General features: G+C 38.9%; 1 protein-coding gene and 1 non-coding gene across 2 annotated transcripts; one reads left to right on the forward strand and one right to left on the reverse strand.

The window, feature by feature from the left end:
* Positions 1-566: 566 nt before the first annotated feature.
* On the forward strand, positions 567-19,863 carry LOC111318833 (uncharacterized). The gene is made up of 17 exons (XM_088748595.1): positions 567-719; positions 4,582-4,727; positions 5,383-5,634; positions 6,025-6,189; positions 6,335-6,448; positions 6,596-6,727; positions 6,801-6,897; positions 7,000-7,218; positions 7,386-7,762; positions 11,678-11,845; positions 12,133-12,243; positions 12,371-12,490; positions 13,070-13,160; positions 13,278-13,652; positions 17,353-17,487; positions 18,223-18,456; positions 19,089-19,863. The coding sequence occupies exons 1-17, from the start codon at positions 668-670 to the stop codon at positions 19,424-19,426; spliced, it is 3,126 nt and encodes a 1,041-aa protein (XP_088604721.1). The 5' UTR covers positions 567-667; the 3' UTR covers positions 19,427-19,863.
* Positions 14,256-14,328, reverse strand: Trnan-auu (transfer RNA asparagine (anticodon AUU)). The gene has a single exon. It is a non-coding gene; the product is annotated as a tRNA-Asn (tRNA).
* Positions 19,864-23,286: the final 3,423 nt, after the last annotated feature.

Below are 23,286 nucleotides of genomic sequence, written 5' to 3' on the forward strand. Positions count from 1 at the left end.
GAATTAATCCCTCTACCATCTCCTTTATCTTATTTTCGTTTGATACCCATGATACTTTAGCACGATAAGGAAGAAAATTCAGACACAAAAGAAAGACGATAGTTCAACTGTTAAGTATATGTATGCTTTAACCTTCAAAGAGATCTGTAGTCAAATTCAGACACGTCCCCTCTTCGAGATTCTGCACTGATCTTATGGCAAAGGCATTTCATTAAATAGTTCAAGATTTGCCTTGCTATAAAACGAGATTATTCTCTTATAACAACGTTTACAAAGGGGATCTCGCTTTTGGGTGTGAAATGTTTTAGAGGGGTTTTTCCAACTAAATAAAACAAATGGCTGAGTAATCTACAAACTTTACTACTCTGTGAATCATGCGGCAATGTGTATCATGGTGCTACGTGATGTCAATGCCCTCTAGGTCAAAATCAAACACTCAGAGGTGGAAAACGTGCGTCGGTGAAATGGCATCGTTTGGGAAGTATGAAGCTTAAGATTACTTCCTTGTCTTACACACGATACTTTGCTCATGCAGGAAGCTATTCTGGCCAACAACAACAGTGATCTATGTAAAAATGCAAGAATTCACTTTACTGAATCATATATAGATCCCAGATCACTGGTACAGATCACGGCCATTTGGTCTGCGACGATAAATTGTTCAACTATGCTGATGCTAATTGTTTTTATCTCTGGAAATTTGTTATTAGCTGTGAAAGGTAAGACTGCATTAATCATCCCAACACGATCCAGTAGCGAAAAAACGATTGCATTTGGACGAAATTGAGGTCAAAAGAAAATTATGACAGAAATTCTCCTACAAACTACGACTTGAAATATATTTAGTTTGAGTTTAAGTTGCCACCTTTTTTTTCAGTCCTCTTTTAAAGCTGTTAAGACAGAATTGACTGCCGATCTCACTGTCGTATAGTCTAGTTTCTTAAAATACACTTTTTGCTATTTCATTCACAAATTCGAGAGGGAAGGAAGCAGATAGTGAAGTAAAATCTTTTGGACATACACTACACGCGTCGCCTCGTTAAACTTTGTCGATTTTAATAAAAGCCACCTGTGAGGATAATTCATCGTTCGAACCGTTATGGCTCTGTATTTATAGAAGGCTCATTAATAAATAGGTCAGATAAATTTGAGAGAGAAAAAACATAGTTCCTGTACAGTATGTCACGGTCACCATTCTATTCGTCAAACTTCCTCAAAGTTTTAATTTTCCTTGCTCTGAAGACCGACTGTTTAATTGTTGTTTTGTGCAGGATCTCTATAACATAAGCTTTAGGAAAGCCCATGTATTAACATTTATATTCAAGTATGATATAGAAAAACAAAGTTGTTCTTTGGGGGGTTAGAAGAGGGTCTCCATGTGGGGGTGGGGAGATAGGGTCAAGGATACTGCTGACGGTTAAAATAAACTCTTTTGACAGTTAAATTTTAGGTCATTTGACGATTGACGGTTAATTTTTTGGAATGTCGTTTATAAAAGGAACTAAACGTACGAATTTAGCCGTAAGTTTCTTTAATGACACGTTTGTAAAGAACTGTTAATTAATAAAACCTTTTCTTAACAAATGACTAACGTTTTACGACACCGGAAGTGTTTCCACACCGGAAGTCAGTTCTGTCGCTAACCAGTTTTTTACTGGTAACTAGAAGTTAAAGTACCTATACTAATGTATTTTTGTGATATATCAAAACTTTTATTAATAAACAACAGAACTTGACCCCAATTAGGGCAATCGTTTAGTTGTTAATTAAGGATATCTGAGACATTTAACAGCTAACATTGGTTTGCTTATTTGACGGTTGGCGGTAAAAATATAGCGTTTTTGACGTTGACAGTTAATATTTTGGCCATTGACGGTTGACGGTTAACCCCTTTGAGACCATCTTTGAAATTTACGTGGGATTACTTCTTCACGAAACTTGCTTCGAAATGTTTTTGCTAAAAGCTAACAGGATGCCTCAATTACCATAGAGAAAATTTATTTTCTTTTGAAATGAATGTTTAGAATTAATTCAAAGACTCTTTACAGTTTAGCTTACAGTGAGAGGCTATAATTAAATCCTTTCAAAAATGGAAAATTTGATTCGTTCCTTATGGAGTTACAAAAATAATAAAGAATGATCAAGCTTGATAACCACTGTGACACTTCCTTTTATGAATGATCAATTAAGAAATTTATAGGCTAAGGTTTTTTTTATCTTTCGTCCGCATCAAGTCGTCTCCAAGGTATTGGTTCTTCACTCACTCCATTACGTGTTAGAAATTCAAATTGTGATCAGTCATGTTTAAACCACTTCCTTGTCTAAGAAACCCTTCACATAGAAGAATAGGTCTTGGCATAAAAAAATACTTTGACTACTACATTTTGAAAATGATACAGTTATGTACAGTCAACCGATGTTAAGTAATGTTTCTTGTTCTCTTGCTCAAGCTTAAACAAAATGAAATGTAAGTCACACGTGGCAAGTAGTAGCCAGCAAGAAGTCCATAAGTAGACCCCGTAAGTGAACATCTCAGTCGTGAGCAAGTTGAACGTTCTGACGTGTCAAGTCGTGTGGAATGTCATGTCTAATTTTTTAGTTTCTGCTAAGACTACTCCTTGGATTAACAGTCGCTTGACTCCAGCTACATGTTATCTTACGAAACACCAAAATACAAACTTAATACGAAAAATGAAAGCTACTTGGTTGTATCTTCCTCAAGAAAAAGTTACCACCCTGACGTGTATATATGTATATGCACGTTATAAGACTTTTATTTCTCCTCTAGAGTCGCAGTTTTTCCTGAATGGTTAGGGTTACGTCTGCAAGACTTCAAAGCTGAAATGCTTTAACGCTCTCACCAAATTCTTCTCACTAGTATCTATGGAAAACAAATACCGTATATATTTTAACGCAACTTCTTGCGCTGCATGAAGAACATCAGCTTGTAAAACGTAGTCATCCTAATTCACCTGATAAGGCCAAAATGTTAAAATGAAAAAATGAACAAATCTGACTGCAAAGTCTAGCTTTCATCTACAAGTAGAAGTGATCTGCATTCTCTGTTGCACAAGCTTCCCACAGGAAAATATTTATCTTCGTATTAAGGGACACAATCATGCAACTGCGAGACAGGAAAACTATATGGCCCAAATGGAATAGTTTTCGAAGTGTCGAAAAACTAGTTTTTCCCTAATCAATTCATGAAAAAAATAAAGAGAAAAATCTTGTATCTTTGGAAAACAAATATGATATACATTTTAACGTAACCTCTTGCGCTGCATGAAGAACATCCCCTTGTAAAAGATAGTCTTCCTAATTCACCTGATAAGGTCAAAATGTTTAAATGAAAAAGTTAACAAATGAACAAATCTGACTGCAAAGGCCTACGGTGGGACCTTAAGTTGACTTAAGTCGCCTTAAGTCGCCTAAAGTTGCCTAAATTCGCCTTAAGTCGCTCCTGGGTACGAAATGTTAGAAGGGTTCCACCCATCCCAATTGACCCCATTCGCCCCACTCTAAACATATTGTGTTTATTGCAAGGGATTCTGTAAATATTATATGAAATCGCTTTAAGTCGCCTTGAATCTCCTAAAGTCGCAACGTTTTTTCTACCAATTTGCTTAAGTCGCCTTAAATCGCCCAAAGTCGCCCAAAGTTAGAAAGAGAGTCTTAAGCCCTCTAAACAACAAACGTGTCTAGTTACAATGATAAGGTTGAGATCGGACGTCAGCAGCCGCTTCAGTCCATGTAACGATCTCACCTTCCCTCCCATCCCACCCCAGGGGAGGACATCCACCACACAGTAATCTCGTGCGTGGGAAATTAACGTCTCCTACCCCTAACCCTGCAGGAGACGGGGACTACAGTTTATTCGTCCTTATCCGAGAAGACTAGAATATCTATCCATTTCTTGATATTATAGAAAGGTAGCAAATTCTCCTCACTTATTTCAAGACCATGAGAATTGGTCCTGCGAGTTAAGTTACGGCGACTTAAGGCCCCAGAGTAGGCCTCTGCAAAGTCTTGAACCTCGTTCCCAGGGTCTCTCAACTTCCCGTCCCCTGGAATTGATCTGCATTATCTGTTGGATAAGCTTCTATAGGAAAATATCTATTTTCGTATTAAGGGACACAATCATGCAACTGCGAGACACTGTAAACTATATGGCCAAGTGGAATAGTTTTCGAAGTGTCGAAAAACAAAAAACAAGTTGATATTGGTCAGGCAAAACGAAAGGTGACATCAACTAAGCCAGTAATAACGCAAAGTAAAAACAGTGACCCTTGAAAGCGGTGAAAGTAAGAGCAACCAAATCGAGATTGATTTCAGTTCTGCATCTAATTTTTTGATAGGGTGACGCGCATGTAAAGTTAACTAAAAAACTAGAACTATTCTGGATAATCGACATAACGCAATTGGAAATTTCTCGAAGATCAAATAGTTCAGTGATGGAGACGTACTCTTACATGTTCGTAAAATCAGTAACTTTAATATGCGTTGTTTTTTCTGTCTGAACTTCTAAGTCACGTTACAATGCCAACTGGTTCTTTTGATAAAGACACATCTCCTTACCTGTAGGTAACACTCTCCAAACTGGCAGGCTCAACATTTCTCAGACTCTGCAGGGTTGGAGCTGCAGCAGTGCGTGTTCACCTTCTCAACACTGCCGACTGCCTCGTTGCACAAACGTTGTATTCCCCAAGACATTCACTGGATCGGGGACGGTAAGTACTAGTCAGTGATCCGGAACACTTCAAGGCACCATCCAAAAGCGCCATGTAGTAACGAAAGGTCTTCGGTCGAGCAACACTCAGGGAATATTAGCGTCTTTCCACTCGATCGATGTCATTTTTTGACCAATCTCTAGGTCGACTCGATTTTGTTGATCCCGTAACTTTGTCGACTAAATCTATTCCACTTTACTTCTCCCCACATGAAATACGTTTCTTGTTTTACATGAGCTCACCAGCTCGTGTCTTGCTTTAAGAGGTCAGTGTAATCAGCTGATCTTTTCCTTACTCGGTTGCCACAGCGCCAATTGTGACCACATTTCCCTGGATAGCATTCATAGTATCCTAATAACTTCAGTTTGTGTTTTGACGTAGGATATTTCGTCGTAATTAACACTCTATTTGGCACCGTAAATTAAAATTCCAGAGATTAAGAACGGGCATCGAAAGACAAATTAGACACAATTAACTTTGAAGCTTTGGAATCTGAAAAGGCGAAACACCTCTGGCACGTACGCTCCAGAGAACAGCACGATACGTGGACTATTTGAGAATGTTGAGTTATTTCGCTTGAAATGCGTGTACAGGTCAATCTCATTATCATCAAGTAACTGATAATGCCTTGCGCGCCCTGGCTTCAAAATTGCAGGTTAACGTTCACGTGACGGTCAGCCATGGTGAGGCGTTCTCACGCGTCCATTCGCCGTCAGCTATGTGGGTTGAGTCGGTTACTACACGTGACTTTGAAGTGTGTGCTCGTGAGTCAGGTATTGGATCAAATGGTACAGGAATCATCAACTGGTTGGCTTTCCAAGATCATCCTCAAATGACGCGTGGTAGTGTTTCTTTTACTGGAATATGGACAACCGAGACTAAGTGTGACAAAGTTACCTTCTCACAGGTAAGAAGAAATAAGGAAATAAAAAAACAAAACTGTGAGGTCAAACCCCTCTGAACATGTTCTACCGTAATAAGAAAGACTTTTGACCAACTTGCAAAGTGAATCCCGCCTACTTCATGTGGAACACATTTCCATGCTCATTTAAACAGGCCACTCAATGCTCAGAAATTTCGGTGGTGGGTTGTAAAGTCCAGATCTTGCAAGGTAAAGAAAGGAAGATTTAGAAAAGATTTCGAGCTTTTCGCTCTCAGCCAATGAAAGACAAGATATCCAACATATAAACCTTTAACTTGTGGCCATGATATGTTGTCTAGCTGAATGGTTTTTATTGGAGCTAAGGTGAATTTACTCCATAGACATAAATTCATATATGATCCAAAAACATTGCAGAGTTTTCTTGGAGGACCGTCCGTGTTTGTGTCAGCTAGGTACACACGTGACACAAAGCCAAATGACGCTATGTATGTTTGGTTGGAAAATGTAAATTCCAGAAGTTTCGAGGTGTGCATCCGGGAGTTCCTGCCCTTCGATGGAAAACATCGAGACACCATTGTGGTAAGAGATACATCTACTGTAGTTTTTATGGGTGAGCGTGTAAGCCAACTTTACTGTTTTCTTCTTTTTTTTTTTTGTTTTTTCTAGTCTGATAACCTTATACTTTGTTTGACGGCAACTCATGCTTTGCATTCATTTATTCCAGGACTGGTTTGCATTTGTTGGCAATGGCTCTGAATTTAATTTTACGCTGTCAGGAGAAGCAGATTTTCCAAACAGTAACCCGCCAACGGCTGAAGACAATTATGGTTTTTGTCAAGTGAGTGAAATCTAGTCTCGTTTACTGTGAAGTTTGAGGAGCTATTTCAAGGTAAAAAAAAACGTTCGTTTTCAAAACAGAGCTGAGCTACGTAGTACCATACAGATTTTCTCTCCTATAAATTTGTTCTCTCTTTAATTTTTACAGGAGGTGCAGTTCAACACAACCTTTTATGCCTCACCTGTTGTCCTTGTGTCTGTGCATCATTTGTACAACTCTCAAGTCAGGATGAAAAGCCTTGTCTCACCCAAAAATAACATCATATCAGCCTGGGTTGAGGTACATGATCGCTCTGATTTTATGGTTGTTATTCTGCTGTTGTTTCAACTTGTCCTCTCTGGTCTCCGTGTAGGAAGTTAGCCTCACATCCATGAGGATTTGTGTCAAAGACTTGAGTGGAACAGGAAGCAAACACGACCCTCTGTATGTTAGCTACGTCGTTATTGGAGGTTTGGGTTCAACTTGAATGTATCAGTGCAATTATTTGATATCGTTGCATTGGTATCTTTCTTTAATTATGAGTTAACTATCATTTTGCTTCACATTCACAGATCTCAATCCCTGTCTAAATGTGTTCTGCCCATCATTCGGAGTCTGCAAAACTTACAGTGCCCATGAAGCTCGGTGTGTGTGTGACGACAACTGCCCGTCGTATAAAGACCCTGTCTGCACGGAAAATGGAACGACATATGTCAATGAATGCCTGTACAAATTTAGCTTCTGCAAGGGTCTGGACAATAATACCTTGTATCATCCTGGCAGCTGTGAGGGTAAGGCCTTATTACTACGAGAAGAAATTTTGTCTTCCACTAACAACACAGACACAGAATTTAGGATTTTCAAATGCTGACTGAAACCTCTGGAAACTTGCATGAGATATAACAGGAAAAAATTGGTCACAACTGGTTTAGAACTTTAGCGTTTCCAATGTTTACAGGCTTTCCAATCATTCATGGTCGGGTAAAGCTCTTTCGAGTTCCCAAATGGTCAGACTCAAGCTGCAAAATAGTGGTATTCCCACCATACCGCTTCTATCCGAACAAAGAAGTTCAAGTGCAGATCACCCTTAGCCACATGAACCTGAATGACTCCGACACGGTGCATCATGCTATCACATTTTGGACAGAGAAAGTCAACAATCAAAATTTTACAGTCTGCGCAATGCGATCTGGGAGGAATGGAAACAACTTCAATCCTTTCGCCACGATTGATTGGATGGCGTACCAAGGGGCACCCCCCGAGGGAATGACGGGAAGAATCAAAATGACAAAATGGTGGTCAGGAACGAACTGCGCAGATGTGACGTTTCGAAAGGTAATTTACTATTTAAATAGTTGTATGCATCCAGATAATTCTTTTATACATCCAGTTTCATTCTCGTTTCATTGGCTTAAATGAGGATAAAAACAACAAATAATACTGATAATAATTTTTTTTTAATTGATGATAATAACAATAATAATAATATTAATAGCAATAAAGTTAAAACCTGTTTGCATAACAATCAAATATATAAGAAGAAAACAAGATAGTAACTTAGCTTTCAAAAAAATCTGACAAAAAAACTAGGCTAGAAACTTCTTTTACGAGGCTCGCGAGTTTCTAGGAGAGTTTACTTAAGAGCAAAGTAATGCTGATCTCAGCAGCGCAAAGGACACTCTTGCCCTGCTCCATGACATGGTAGTCACAAAGCTTTCGCCCTTCTTTGTAGCAAGTAGCTCAGCAAGTCTACTATGGTATCGTTCACATTCCATCGCCATTCCACCTGTCTTGCTAAAACCTAATGGCGTGAATGTAGCTTGCTCTACTTCTAACACGCGGCTTGCATACTGACGCTTCTTCTCTGCTTCTTGCTGCCTGAATATCTGTTCTGGATCCATATCTCTATAGGTGTCTGCATTTGGGTGGCACACTCTCACATCAAAAAAAGCCGACTTCTGCCTCTCCTAGAATCACCTAGCAACTATATCCAGTCGTGCATTAGGGGCGGTGTGAGCTCCCTATTCAACTCTTCTCTTGTGATGTCTGAAAAACTGATAAATTCGTATGATAAATACGCCCCGTTTGCATATCATAGCATGATCAAAAATGAAGATGTTCCCGCAAACACAGAGAGAGGGCGTATCAGGAACTTGTCAGCCGTTGCCTGAGTTTCACAGCGTCTCGAAACTCACTCTTGTTTAAATTTAAAATTCATATCTTTACTTGGCAAAACAGTAAGCCAGCTAGAAGCACTCTTCTGAGTGGCAAGGTTCACAGCTCTTAAAGTTTTTTCACAAATCGAGCGCTTCACCTCATCAAGTTTTTACTTCAGATACTGATTTTTCATTTGGCGCATTTCCCGTTGCACAGCGTGTATTTCATTTTCGTCTGGTGGCTCACGCGCCTGTGATTCTATTTGTTGGGCTAATGGACCAGCGATATTAGCCGATGCTACATACTCTACGGCTGCTACTTGACTTGGATTTATTAGGCCCATGCCTCCCATTCTCGCTGGCAACGCCAGCAGCTCGCGTTCAGCTTGTGTTCATTTATGACCTGTAATAGACGGTATTAGGGCATCAGCCATTGCACGCTCCAGAGGCGCGAGTAGATCCTCTATGTCAGGCAGAGTTCTCAGAGAGTACGTCCAGCGGTGTTTTAATCGAAAAGCGAACGCTGGGTAGCAAGCCAGCTGGGGCTGCGACAGAGCAAACTCAGCCAAATTTGTCACTTGCCCTACCCATTCCTCGACTTTATCGTTGACGCACTGCTCAAGATACATACATACATGCATACATACCTCATTTAATGTGGAAAGACGCTTAGCTTAAGAGCTAGTTTACAGGCATTCCACTTAATACCTAATGAAAACCTAACAACTAACAACGCTAATATCACAGCGGGTAAAATCATAAATTAAATACTGATTAAAAGCTATTTAAAACTGTTATTACAACATTTCCGCCGCAATCAAACTACTATTAAAACTAACGTTACTAATCTAGTAATCCTCGAAATTTAACGATCTAATTCTGTTTACTATTTCTTTGGTGCCCACTTTTATTGTATTGTCATTTGAGAGTGCATTCCATTTCTTGGCTGCAAAATATCTCCATGACTTGAGTCCATATTTGGTAGTGTTAACTTTAGGTAAAGATAAGACATATTCTTGGCGCCTGAGATTGTACTTAAATGAGCGTAAGTTAATAAGATTCCTAATTGCCCGTGGTGCATTGTTCGATATGATGTTATGTATTGTCAGTAACATGTCCTGAATTCCTCGAGATTCCATGGAGGGTAGTCTTATCCTATCCAAGAGATGCTGATAAGATGCATGTTTATCATTATAGACATATCTCAACGCTCTTTCATTGACTTTTTCGATTTTTGCAGTGTTTCTTTTTCCGTAATGGTGCCAAACATGGTTGCAGTAATAAAAGTTCGGTAGTATGAACGAACGATATAACGATTCCTTGGTTTTAAGTTGTAAAATATTTTGCAGTCTATTAAGCGCATTTGTTTGAGCACTCACTTTGCGGCAGATACTCGAAACTTGATCGTTAATTTAAGCTTACTATCGAGTACAACACCCAAGAGGTTAGTCTTTTCTGCGTTTCTGATATCAATTTTACCCGATTGAAGGAGTAGCTTATCTTCTGTTCTGCCAAGGACCATAGCTTGGTACTTTTCCGGATTAGTTCTCATGCCATTTTGAATAAACCATCATCATCATCATCATCATCATCATCTTTATTTGCGTTATTTTAACAATTAAAAAATAGTTAATTACAGCGATAACAGTTAGAAGGCGAGGAGACCCAAGAAGCCACCAGGCTTATGGGAGAGCCACCTCACTTAGAATAATAAATGGATATTTGTATCATCCGCATAATTAATACTGAATCCTGCATCGTGTTCTTGCATACGCCAAATCATTAATAAAAATATTAAACAATGTAGGTTCTAACACAGAGCCTTGAGGGACTCCTTTTAACACCCCTTGCCACGTGGAGACGGTGGTGGCAAGCTTCACTCTTTGAGGGTGAGAAGAGAGGTAGCTTCGCATTAAAGGTAGCACCTGATCACCTGAGTCATAGAATTTAAGTTTTTCCAGAATTAAGTCATGTGGTAGACAGGTAAAGGCCTTACTTAAATCAATGGCTACTGTGCCAGTAATGTTATGATTAGCAAGATCTTCCTTCCACTGTTCAGTGAGTGCAAGGAGCGCCGTCGGGCACCCATGATATTTTCTGTATCCAAATATAGAATTTATGAGGAATCTTCTCTAAGTGAACTGTCAATTGTTGATGAATAAGATATTCAAAGATTTTAGACATTGCTGGATCTTAGACATTTCTCGATGATATCGAGGGTTCTTCTGATGGATCGTGATCCTCTTAGGCATAGCAAAGCTGAACGAATGAGCGGAAATGACACCTTGGCTTAAATCCATGACATGGTGCTTGCATAGCTCTCTCCCTTCTTATTTGATACTAGCTCAGCTAAACGTTTATGGTCTATTTTACATTCTGTGCCCATTCCACCTGTTGTACTAAATACTAAAGGCGTAAAAGTTCCTTGTTCGACCTCCATGACCCTGTTGGCATACTGACGTTTCTTCTCTCTCTCATGCTGCCTGTAAACTTGCTCGGGAGTCTTTTCGCGGTAGGATTCTGCATTTGGGTGGCATACCCGAACATCAAAGAATGCAGATCTCTGTCGCTCCCAGAAACCTCGGGCGTGTATGTCGAGACTTGCGTCGCGGGCTCTGTTCGAACCCCTATTCAAGGTCTCCCCTGTTATCTGCTGAAGAATCGGCTCCACCTCGACATCACCAGATACTATGCATAGCAGGTCAGCTTCTAGATCTTGAAGCTCGTTGTGACGTTGAATCATAAAACCACCCCTCCTGCAGATCATCGCAAGATCAACATCAAAGAAATCTCCGCATACGCAGGTCTTCGGTAGATAATCATAACAATAATAATCATAACAATAATATTCATTATTATTGTTACTATTATAACTATAACAATTATGGTGATAGTAAAAAGACGTTAGGTAAAAAAGTTTAAAACAGACAGCAATTCACTAAACTTTGATATCATTTTAATATTTGACCCCACTGCAAATTAATAATGATTCAGATGACTTTGTCATGATCAATGCAGACCAAACTCAATTTTAAAAAAAGCTGCCAAAATGAAGAAAGATGTGTGATGAGATTGTTTATTTTCATGTGTTCAGGACAAGTTTAAGGAATCACCAGTTGTTCTTGTGACGTCTGATCACCAAAGAAGTGGAAAGGAACACGACGCTGCGTTGATCTGGACAGAGGATGTAACCAAGGACTCGTTCAAGGCTTGTTTACGGGAACTACAAAACTTTGACGGCAAGCATCAGGACATTTATGTGGTATGTGATATGCTTTCTCTCTGTTTTAAAATCGATGAAGCTCTGAGATTAGGGATATTTTCTTCAGTCTCATTAAGGTATCGGCTTAATTCAGTACCATGCTTGGACCTTTGCATTTCTGCCCAAAACTTGACTAGAATTCTGTTAGTTTCATTCCATTACAATTTTTTTCATCGAATTTTAAGGCATTTTAATGTGTAAAATCATCTGTAACTCATTGAAGAATGTGTTACGGTACTCACTAGAAATAAGTCTTTTTCTTTTTTTTTTGCACTGGTTCTTTACAGACCTGGTTTGCGTTTGCTAAGTTACATAAACCACTCTTCACTGAACATGGCTCTGTAAACTTTCTAAATACGGATCCACCAACAGATGAAGACAACAACGCTTACTGCGAGGTAAGTGTACAGTGTAAGTCTGAGTCGAGCACTGCGATTATGGAAAATTAGAGTAATTAACGCTGATGCTCAGGAAAACAATTATTCAAGAATTTTCTCCAATATCTGTTTTTCATCTTACTGACAGTTTGTACACTTTACACGAAGTTACAATGCGACACCATCCGTCCAAATATCAGCCAATCACAGCACAACAGCGAGTGGAAACTTGGCGCCAGTTCATAACGGAATATCTGTGTGGATTGAGGTAAGAGCTTTTTACTTGGTAAACCTTAAAACTTGTTATATCGGCTTAAAAATAGTTGCTTGATTATCAAAAGTCATCCAAAAAATAGCCATCCACTTTTACCCTACTTTCTGTTTTTAACTCCTCTTAAAGGATGTAGTAGAGGACAAAAGAGAGATTTAGCACCACGTTTACGTGAAACTTGAACGGGAAGAGTGACCACGTGACCTTGTTTTTCTCGCTATTTTTTCACGTTTCCCAGTTACGCTTTGCCGTTTCCATGCGAAAGTAATCTGTTTCGCTTTTGCAGTGTACGGATGATTTTCTCCACTTTTTCTCTCACAGAGTAGAAGTAAAGTGCTGTAAAAAGAGAACCAAACTATTCCTTTTAAGTCGTACAAGGGCGCCTTCAAATCCACCGTGAAGTGAACTCACGCGAAACTAAAGCAGCAAGGTTCACGCTATTTTACCTGAAAGGTGAAAGGCCAAGCTGACGTTTGCCGTTTCGCGTAAGGGCGGTGCCAAATTTCTCAATTATCTCGATTGAGATAGAAATTTAGAATTTATTTATATTATAAAAGAACTTTGAATTATTTGCAGAACATGAATGAGTCTGGATTCAGAGTCTGCGTCAAGGAACTGTACGAGACCAGATATGATCCTGTGTCAGTGAATTATGCAGTCCTATCAGGTCTGTATGCAACCAATATTTAGTAGACGGAGAAGATGCAATTCGGTTCGAAACCTTGTCACATAGGAATAAAATTTTGTTACTATATTCAGGATTAAATAATGCATTTATTTCCAGACATCTGCAAACCCGGATGGAGCTACTTCAATGGTTTCTGTTATTTTACAAGTGATACCTGTGCAGATTGGACCACAGCAGTAACAAAATGTAGACAAGAGAACTCAGTCCTTGTTGATGTCATCAATAATGAAGAAAATGTTTACATTCAGCATCGCCATAATGGAGATAAATCCTGGTTGGGTTTTAATGACAGATCAGTTGAGGGTGACTTTACTTGGGTTGACCATGGACTTGGAAACTTTACAGCCTGGGCCAAGAATCAGCCAAATAATTTAAAAGAAGAAGATTGTGTGCACGCACTTGGTGTGAAATACAGCTATGAATGGAACGACGTGCAGTGTAGTGATTGCCATCAGTTTACTTGTAAGAAAGGTAAGTCAAACATATATAGTTAAAAAAGCTTTTTCTAACATACCCTTTTCACGTGTAAATATGCTTCATGTTTTACAATTATTAGGTTGGTGTATTAGTATAATGATTCAGTTTTTTTCTGGGCTTATCCTGGTTTTGGAAGCGTGAGGCAGCTTGGAATGTTCTCCCCTGTACAAGATGTCAGTCCATCACATATAAGTCGTAGCAGTTTGCCACGTTTCTTTTTAGGACAGTTAACTGATAACAATTTCTACTTTTTCATAGAGAGACACTGAGAATACTGGGTATCTTGGTTAAGGATACAGAAGGCTGTCGGGGGTCAAATTTAGACAAAAGTTTTTTTACACCGCAAACAAAGCATTACTGTTTTAACTAAAGTTTTCAAAAAAGTTATTTTCAAATAATGAAACGCACTCGGGTTATTTAGAAAAACCTTTTTTCGAACTAAAAGTTCTTTGAAAGCCAATTGTATTGTGACAAAACAAACTAGACTCCCGTAATGTTTTTCGCAGTAGAACATCCGGGGTAATTACGTATGATGCACGACCCTCGCAGTAGATAGCGCTATTTAAGCAATAGCGAAAATCAGACCTGAAAAAAATCAGGCCTGTACGGGATTCGAACCACTGACCTCTGCGATAATAGTGCAGCGCTCTACCAATTGAGCTAACAAGCCAACTGGGAGCAGGCCCCTAAGTTGATTCGTAATAAGCCCGTGAAAGTGATAAATCAGATACAATGAAATATATGAAGTTCATATATTTTGAACTGCGGTATTATCGTGCATCATACGTATCTAATACCGCAGTTCAAAATATATGAACTTCATATATTGCATTGTATCTGATTTATCACTTTCACGGGTTTATTACGAATCAACTGGCCTTGGTCAGTCTTTCTGTTGTATTCTATCAAAGTTACAAACCATCAAAAAGATGAAAACCGGTACGAGCCACCTTAAAAGACGAAAATTCAAAACAAAGATGGCGGCGCGAGGCTTTTTTCTACTTGTGTAAGAAGTTTACCTAACAGCGTGTATTTGATGTGTTGAACGACCACTGCGTATGTAGGAGACAGAAACGAAGATAAAGATGACGATTCTCGGAGACATAAAGGTTGCTTCACATCTAAACGAAAAATCCAACCGATATGAAATCTTGCGACGGCGAAAAAGGGAGAACTCATGCGATCAAGTGAAGGATAATCTGCCTAAAGTGGAGGAAGAACACTGAAACTTCAAAGAAAAAAATATAATATAACCAGAAGTTGTGAGTAGGTCCTTTAAGATGAGCCCAGGAGGCTGTCTTTGATGGGTATTGAATGATTTTCTAGGCAGTAAACGTCTGTAAAGATCAGATAATAGGTGCTCGCGCGAACACACGCGATAGTCAGCGGTAGCTATAACAGATCATGAGCAAATGTCTATTTTATAGAATCCAGATTTTTAAATGCGCGAGAACGCGAGTGAAAACTTCTAAACTCACGAAAGCTATTGCATAAAAACAAGTCCGGTGAACCCTTCTTTTTATTGTTCCAATATGGTAATAACGATGAAAGGAATCGTCAGAAAAAAAAAAACTAGAAAATTATACGGAAGAACATTTACGATGCGTGAAAATTGCCTTTTTCTAGATTTTCTGAAATTCCGCTCCGTATAATTTTTTAAAAATCTTCGTACATTTTCCTTTTAAGCGCCGAAAGCAATCACTAAGAAAAATCACGGGGTCACTGGGTTTTCAAATTATTTGAGCCATAAGCTAATAAATGCGTCTAAATAAACCTTTGAAAGCGTTGCCATAGAAACTGCTAAGGACGAAATGACACCTATTTTTGGATAGCCAATGATTATATAATTCAGCCCTGTAAAAGTGTTCAACCGGCCTTGGTTAGTCTTTTTTCTGTATTTGTAGCTTTGCGGCGACCAAAAATCTAAATTCGCAAGTTGAAGGGCGTGTCGCTCCAAAACGCGGTTAACGAGGTGATTGGGACTATTTTACTGATCGAAATGACAAACCAAAGTTGACTGTTTGCACGAATCTTTATTCTTGAAAGGCAATCGACCACGAACCACAATCAATGACGAAAATAACGATTATTCTCACGGTCAATCAATCTATCAAACGATCGATCGTAAACTGAAACAACAATACAAAGAAGTTCTATCAATCTAATTAAAAGCCGCGGAATATACGATCAAAGAATCGCGTGTCAAATACTGAGCTCTAACGTCTATAACGAGATTAAAAATACAAGTAAAACAGAGCAAAAGTTTCGAAACACATTAAAAGAATTTTGGTCGCTGATAAGTAGCCTATTGTTCTATATAAATGATGGGCGTTCACTGACTCGCAAATTGGCACGAATTTGGCCTTTAAATCTTAAATCCATAGAGATGATTGCAATATTTTTTTGTATATTGTCGCCCAACACTGAAAAGACTGGAGAGGAAAAAACAAAGTTAAAAAGGTACTCACATATCGGTCCTGCTTGTCCCAGGGCGAAAGTTTACCAAGGCTATTAAAAAATTAAGAAGAACTGATTAAAGGGACGCTAAAACTTGCCTTTTATATGCACGTGCTGACCCTGAAAGGTCCGATTACAAAACCAATAGAAATACAGAAAAACAGATAGGCATTGTTACTATGTGGCTATCTAAGATCATTCTGAAATTAGTCAACTAATCAATAATGAATCAAAAAATGAGCCTTCTGGCTAATGTCCTTAACAGTATTCTTTCAAAGTTACAAACCATCAAAAAGATGAAAACTGGTACCAGCCAACTTAACCATGTCAAACGACACAATAATTTTATTGTGTTACGGTATTTTCTCAACCGACAGAAAGATACAACTCTTACCAACTAAACTACTTTACTAACTGACGCAATAATCTTACTACGGAGCGATACCAATAACCAATAAAATAGCTATCCTCTTATCCTAAAGCCCTCTATAAAACTATAATCTCAGTGTACTACTGCATAACTCACGGTTGTCTTCAAAGATCCAAGTAACGTATTGATGTCCACTTAACTTTTTTCAAAGTAGCCTTCCACACGGCTGACGACTCCAATAACAGTAAATAACTCCAACAACTTTCTGTAGTCGGGCTCTGTAATAACCTTAAGCTCATCTGGGCCCTTCGTGACAACACTAACTCACTAAAAAAGCTCTGACTTTAACCGATCGCGACTCCCTTATATATGTTTTACAGAATGTCCTAGAACATTCTAGGGATCTGTAATACGTCTATTCTTAGTATCATTAAATTACTATTGCATCATAACAAAATATGCTGACTAAGGGTTCTAGAAAGTTCCATTAAAAAAATTCTCAAGGAGTTAGCATGACTAAGCGTTCCAGAAACGTCTTCAGTTCTATTTTTAGGAATTATGTAACACAACGCTCTCCATAACAATTATGAGACTCAAATTTGACCCTCTTGCTACGAGCTTCAGCTGTACAATCTGACGTTTTTGTGTAATAGTTAGCGGGGAGGGGTGAGAGGTCTAGCCAGAACTTTCGAAGGTCTTCGAAGAGGGGATGGAAGGCGTGGATATCAGCGATACTCTTAATCAGTTCCGGGTACGGAAATACGCGTTGTCAGTAAGCGGAAATTAGGTTCGAGGGGCCTAGCTTAACCTTATCTGTTTCTTCTCTGTTAAAAGAGTGTTTACTGCTCCATTTTATATCATTACTAGACTTAGATGAGTGCCAACATGATCTGAATTATTGTCACAAGCTGGCCACGTGTACAAATGAACGTGGCTCGTACAAGTGCAAGTGTAAAGCTGGATACTCTGGAGATGGATTTGATTGTTATTATAGCTATGCAGGTGAGAGGTGTTGAAAAACAACTTGAAATACATTTTTATAGCCCTTTATGCCCAAAAAAAATTTGGGAACGGAAATATCTTAACTTTCACACGAAACTGTCGGTTAAGCAGGGAAATGAAAGTTTTGGTGTTTGTACTCTGTTTGAGATTCTAACCGAACTCTGGCTTCCTTTTCAAACTTTGATAGGAAAAGAACTGATTTGAAAATCTCCTCTGAGCCTTTTATTTATCTCAAAAAATAATTTTGGAAGATTGCTTTTCATTTTATTTTTGCAAACATGAAAAGTGTATTCCACACGTGATAACTGAGTTCAAAAATCATCGCATTCCTATTGTATTGATTAACATAACTTCGTAGAAGTAGAAAAGTTTCCTGTCTCAGGAACCTCAGTAGTTTATGCTCTGCATCAGCAACGAATTTTCTTATGTTTAGTTGTTTGCTGGTGTTGTGTCAATGTTCGACATCTTTACACATTCACATAATGTTAGGGCAATGAAACAAAAAGGGGATCAAAGGTGAAATAAACCGTAGGCCCCGTCTCCTTCAGGGTTAGGGGTAGGAGACGTTAATTTCCCACGCACGAGATTACTGTGTGGTGGATGTCCTCCCCTGGGGTGGGATGGGTGGGTTTACTGGGCCCGCAGTAATTGGCGCAAGCTGTTGCGGTGTCCCTGCCTGTCGGCGAGTCTAATAATCTAAACTGAAACTGAATAATATTTATTTCCTGTTCTAAGGCCTGGGTTATTCGGCAATATTGGCAAACGATGACATTTACCTTGGAACCCTAAGCAGTTGGCTAAGCCATGTTGTGCAGAGCCAGTCCTCTTACTGGAAGGGCTGTTGGCGAGCATCAGTGGATGGTTGGGCCCGCACTACCTTCCACTCATTGTGTGACAACAAAGGGCCGACAGTGACCATTGTCCGTGTGGGAAAATACGTCTTTGGTGGATACACCAGCACGTCATGGAGTAAGTGCATGAGTGATCAAGTTTGCTTGCCTTTTCTCTTCGCTAAAATTAAAATCTGAGAATATATCTGGTCTCTACCTTGAAAAACAAAAAAGTAAAGAAAGAAAAAGAAAACAAATAATCAAACAGGCCCTTTATGTCTCGAGTTGGTGTTTTTGTACGTGGCACGATAAAACTGTATAAAGTTTAAACCCCATGTTTAGATAAAGTATGTTGTGTTATTTTACACCAAAATTAGATAACAAAGCATTCAGTTTAAGCACCGAAGAGCAACTGAAATGGCTAGGTGCGAATCAACACGTGTTTAAACACGTTGCTCTAATAAACGAGACTTGTAGTTTCTGGTATTACCTTAAAGGTAATTATTTCAAAATAATTGAAGCATCACAGTTGGAAATAGGTGAAATAACTGCATAATTAAATGAACTGTGTGATTAAAAATCCCAAGATACTCAATCTGGAAAGTTACTCGATTAAAACTTAGACGTGATTTTGCAGATAACACAGAACAGTCCTTATACTTGTAAAATAAAAAAAAAGGAATAATGTGTCCACGGGAAAAAAAGCCGAGTGTGTATGGCTGTCTAAAACTTGAAAGAAAATAGTTTTCTTCATTTTTCTCTCTGAATTAGCTTCCAGTTGTGCGTACCGGTACAGTTCATCGGCCTTTTTGTTCTCATTGGTTAACAAGCCAGGCTGGCGACCAGTGAAACTGTCTCAGAGAGGAGTGTATGCTTCCTATGCTTATTCCATGTACGGTTGTCACGACCGTGGACCCTCATTTGGTGGAGGACACGATCTTCACATTGCCAGCTACGCCTCATCCAATAGAAATTCTTACTCAAACCTTGGATACTCCTACAGTCCACCAGCTGGCCACAGTTATGGCAGCTCATTCACCAAATCATTCCTGGCAGGAACTTACACTTTTCAGCCTGATGAAGTTGAAATGTTTTATGAAACTACTTGAAAAGAACATGTCGAATCAAGTGTAATAAAAAAAACGCTCATGATTTAAAAGCTAAAAAAAGTTAATTCAGTAAATTAAACTGACTTATAATTTGCATGTTTCCCTTGCAGACTCCACATCGTTTAAAAGGCTTGTTACGTAAAGCAGGTTCAGAATAAACATGATGAAATGTTATAGAAGGAATAAAAGAATTCAGAAAAGGTCTTAGTCAGAATGTTGACACGTTTCGCTGAAAATTAAGATAATTGAAAATATCTCTTTTCCTTCTCAGACTTGCTGAAACAATTGACAGTCATATGTACACTTATGCGCGCGCGCATGACCGCAGGATTACCGTGACATTAACTAGCGCTGCGCCAAAGACATATCTGTTTACCATCAAGCTACGTATGTGCGTTTGTCATTTAGGCAATTTTGCAATCGAACATTTTTTGAGGTGACACGAGTTCATGTTTCATCGTTAAAAAAACTACTTTTAGAATAAATGGTATCGCAAAGTACTATCATTAACTTAATTCCAATGAGAAAGACTCATTAGCAAGACATTTTCAACATCTTGTGACTTTCGATGTTTCAATTATCCTGAGAACAAAGAAAACTGGTTTTAGTTTTTGGAAGGTTCGAGAATTCGGTATTGAAATCAAAGTTTTTGAATAGGAAAGAGAATTCGAAGCTTCGTGCCCTCGAAGTCTCGAGGAACCCAGCGTAAATAGTGTAGCCACGATTTCACGGCCAACGTTGCTTCCGTGACGAATGGTTCGAAGGGATCTGGCATTAGTCCGCGCATAGGCCTCCCAATCGTGAAATTTTAACTTTCACTTTCATTGATTTGCACCTTACAGTCTCTTCAACTTTTCTCTCTGCTTATAATCACTGTTAGAGATGACTTTAACCAGGAGCAAAGGACCGTTCAAATATCATATAGACAAAGACTGCATGATTCAATCGTGCAATTAATGAAGCGTTATTAATTCTCCGTTAGGAAGCGAAACAGGAAATCCAAACAAACACTTTAATTCCAACACGGTAAACTGTAGACTCACAGTAAACGACAACGACCATTCAACAAAACTGCTACTCGATAAACAAAACTGCTACTCAATAAACTAAAAACTTTTCAACTCCCTCTGAAAAATCGCACACGTCAAAATTAAAAGGTCCGCGTGATTTGCTTACGATGTTATTGGCCTACGTAGTCCCAAAGCACGCGCACGCCAGTCGCACGCAAAATATCAGTACTTATTTTTTGGTATCAGTGAATTTGCAGGACAGCTTCGTTCTGGGTGAAATATCGACATATAAAGATTCCGCAAGACGAAACTTTTTAGGGTATGTCTTCTCTAAACTTCCTCAGAGCTTCATATTTGGTCTAGTTGACTTCAGTGAATTTCAAAGAAATCTTTCTTACGGGCCATGAGGCACCCAAGAAGTCGTGGAATTCGAAAATGCAATGATTTGATTTGTTTCAATTTATATCGCAGAGATTCAGATGATTTTCACATAAAATGTTTTCGTTGACGACAACCATTAACTTGCCTAGGAACTTGAACTCCGCTTAACTTTGCACTGGTGCTGGATTCATTACGGCTCCTTACCTTACGGTTATGTTCCAGGCATGTTTGTGGCATATGATAAGAACCAGGTTTTACGCTCTCTTTAATTTTTCTCTCCGCTTTACGGTCTCTGATTTTTACAGATATTTTTTGTGCACCATACAGAGGTATTTCACTAAGAGCAACGAATCATAAATACAACCGTTAGAGTGCGTTTTAATAATAATAATAATAATAATAATAATAATAATAATAATAATAATAAATGACAATTTATATAGCGCCTTATCCAAAAGCTCTAAGGCGCTTCAAAGGTATTAAGACCTTCCAGCACGTTTACCCCGGTATCTCAAAAGATTCATAGCTTTGAACTTCCCCAGAAATGCAGGCGAACAGTAGTGCTTACTCCAGTGTCGAAGAGACAGTAGCCAGTTTCTCTCGTAAATTATGCACGAAGATTGATAATGCTTCAGATGTCTCAGGTCAGGTCCAAGAACATTGTAAGAGCTTGTAGTAAAATGGGCCGTATTATTTAACGAAGAAGAATAAGGACCAGGATTTCTTTCAACGTCAACACAGATAGTTAGATCAGAGCAAGGCAGGAAGAGGCACACGAAGCCGCGTTTGCTCCAGCTAACGATCGGTCGACTTGGGTTGTAACTCGGAATAAGTTTTAAGTGAAACAAGCAGCTAACGAAAGGCGAAATTAAACGCAAAGTGAAACCTTCCTGCCTCCACTTTACTCTTTTGGAACAACTCTAGAGTACCCGACTACTTTGACCAGCTCATTTACATGCGTCGGGAGGCTTTGAGGAACGAGGATAACAAATCCAATAGACGCTATTCTTATTTTGAGACATGTAAATGAATAATAATGACTTTTACAATCTAAAGAATCATGCCGTTATGTGAAAGCTATCGTTATTAGTTACCCTCTGGGTCAGAATCAAACACAATGAGAAGCCAGTTGAGGAGCCAAAACGAGCCAGAAGAAAAACAATGATAAACAAAATTAATTAACCATTCATGGTTTATGGATTGTGGAAAACTTAAGTCCTAATGTTTTTCAAATTGGAAACTTACAATGCATGCTAATCTTCACAGTTTTAAATATCTACATGGCTTGGACACGCACACTATATACAATTTGGACTTTTGAATTGATCATTGCAAAACTATCATCAAAAGCGACCAGTCTAATTAGTTTTATTTGAATCAAGCCTTTCATTATTTCAAAAGTGTAAGTTTGAATTTTGGCCTGCTTTAACCTTCTAAGAGATCCGCACTCAAAACTCAGACGCCTCCTTTTCGAGTTTCTGCATCCTGTCGCTATCATCGAATGGCAAACACATTCTTCAAATGGTTCAACACTTGCAATGTTATCAAACGACGCTATACTCATGCTGTTTGGTTTAAGGAATCTTGGACAAGCAACAGTTAACAAATCACATGGACAAGCAACAGTTAACCGGAGCTGGCTTTATCGATCTAAAAAAGGCCTTTGATCTCGTTGATCACCATTGCCTTCTTCATAAGCTACAGCACTTTGGTGTTAGAGGATACAGTTTAATTTGGTTTAGAAATTATTTAACTACTCGTTCGCAGAGGGTTCAATATGGAAAACAATTATCATCTAGCCTTCCTGTAGACTTTGGCGTTCCGCAAGGTTCCTTATTAGGACCATTACTATTTGTTATTTACATAAATGATCTGTGTAAGTGTCTGATGCACTCCGAAATCAGCATGTACGCCGACGATACAGTCATCTACTACTCTGGGTCCCATGTCAACGCCATAAGGGAAAATCTACGAGTAGATCTCAAACGAGTTGAGCACGGGCTGACGAGTAACATACTAATATTAAATCATAGCAAAACGAAAGGACTACTTTTTGTAACAAGGCAATTACTGCAAAACTCATAAGAATTTGTACTGCAGATCCAAGGAAAGGACATAGAGAGAGTGACGAAGTTTAATTATCTCGGGGTTATGCTCGACGAGCAGCTTCACTGGAAATAGCATATTGACACGATTTGTAACAAAGTCAACAAGCGACTGGGAATCTTAGCCCGAATAAGATCTTGCCTTACTCTTAAAGCAGCGAATTGTGTCTACAATACACTTATAGAGCCAATCTTGTGTTATATGGACACCGTGTGGGGTGAATTGTCAGCCACCTCCAGCAAAACCCTACAACGGTTACAAAATCGCACTGCCCGCATCGTTTTAAGGCGTGACTCTTCAAAAGACACTTTTAATGTTTTAGGGTGGGCTGAGCTAGAAACAAAACGGAAAAGACATAGATGT

The sequence above is a fragment of the Stylophora pistillata genome, chromosome 2 (genome assembly GCF_964205215.1).
Source record: "Stylophora pistillata chromosome 2, jaStyPist1.2, whole genome shotgun sequence".
Classification (NCBI taxonomy): Eukaryota; Metazoa; Cnidaria; class Anthozoa; order Scleractinia; family Pocilloporidae; genus Stylophora; species Stylophora pistillata.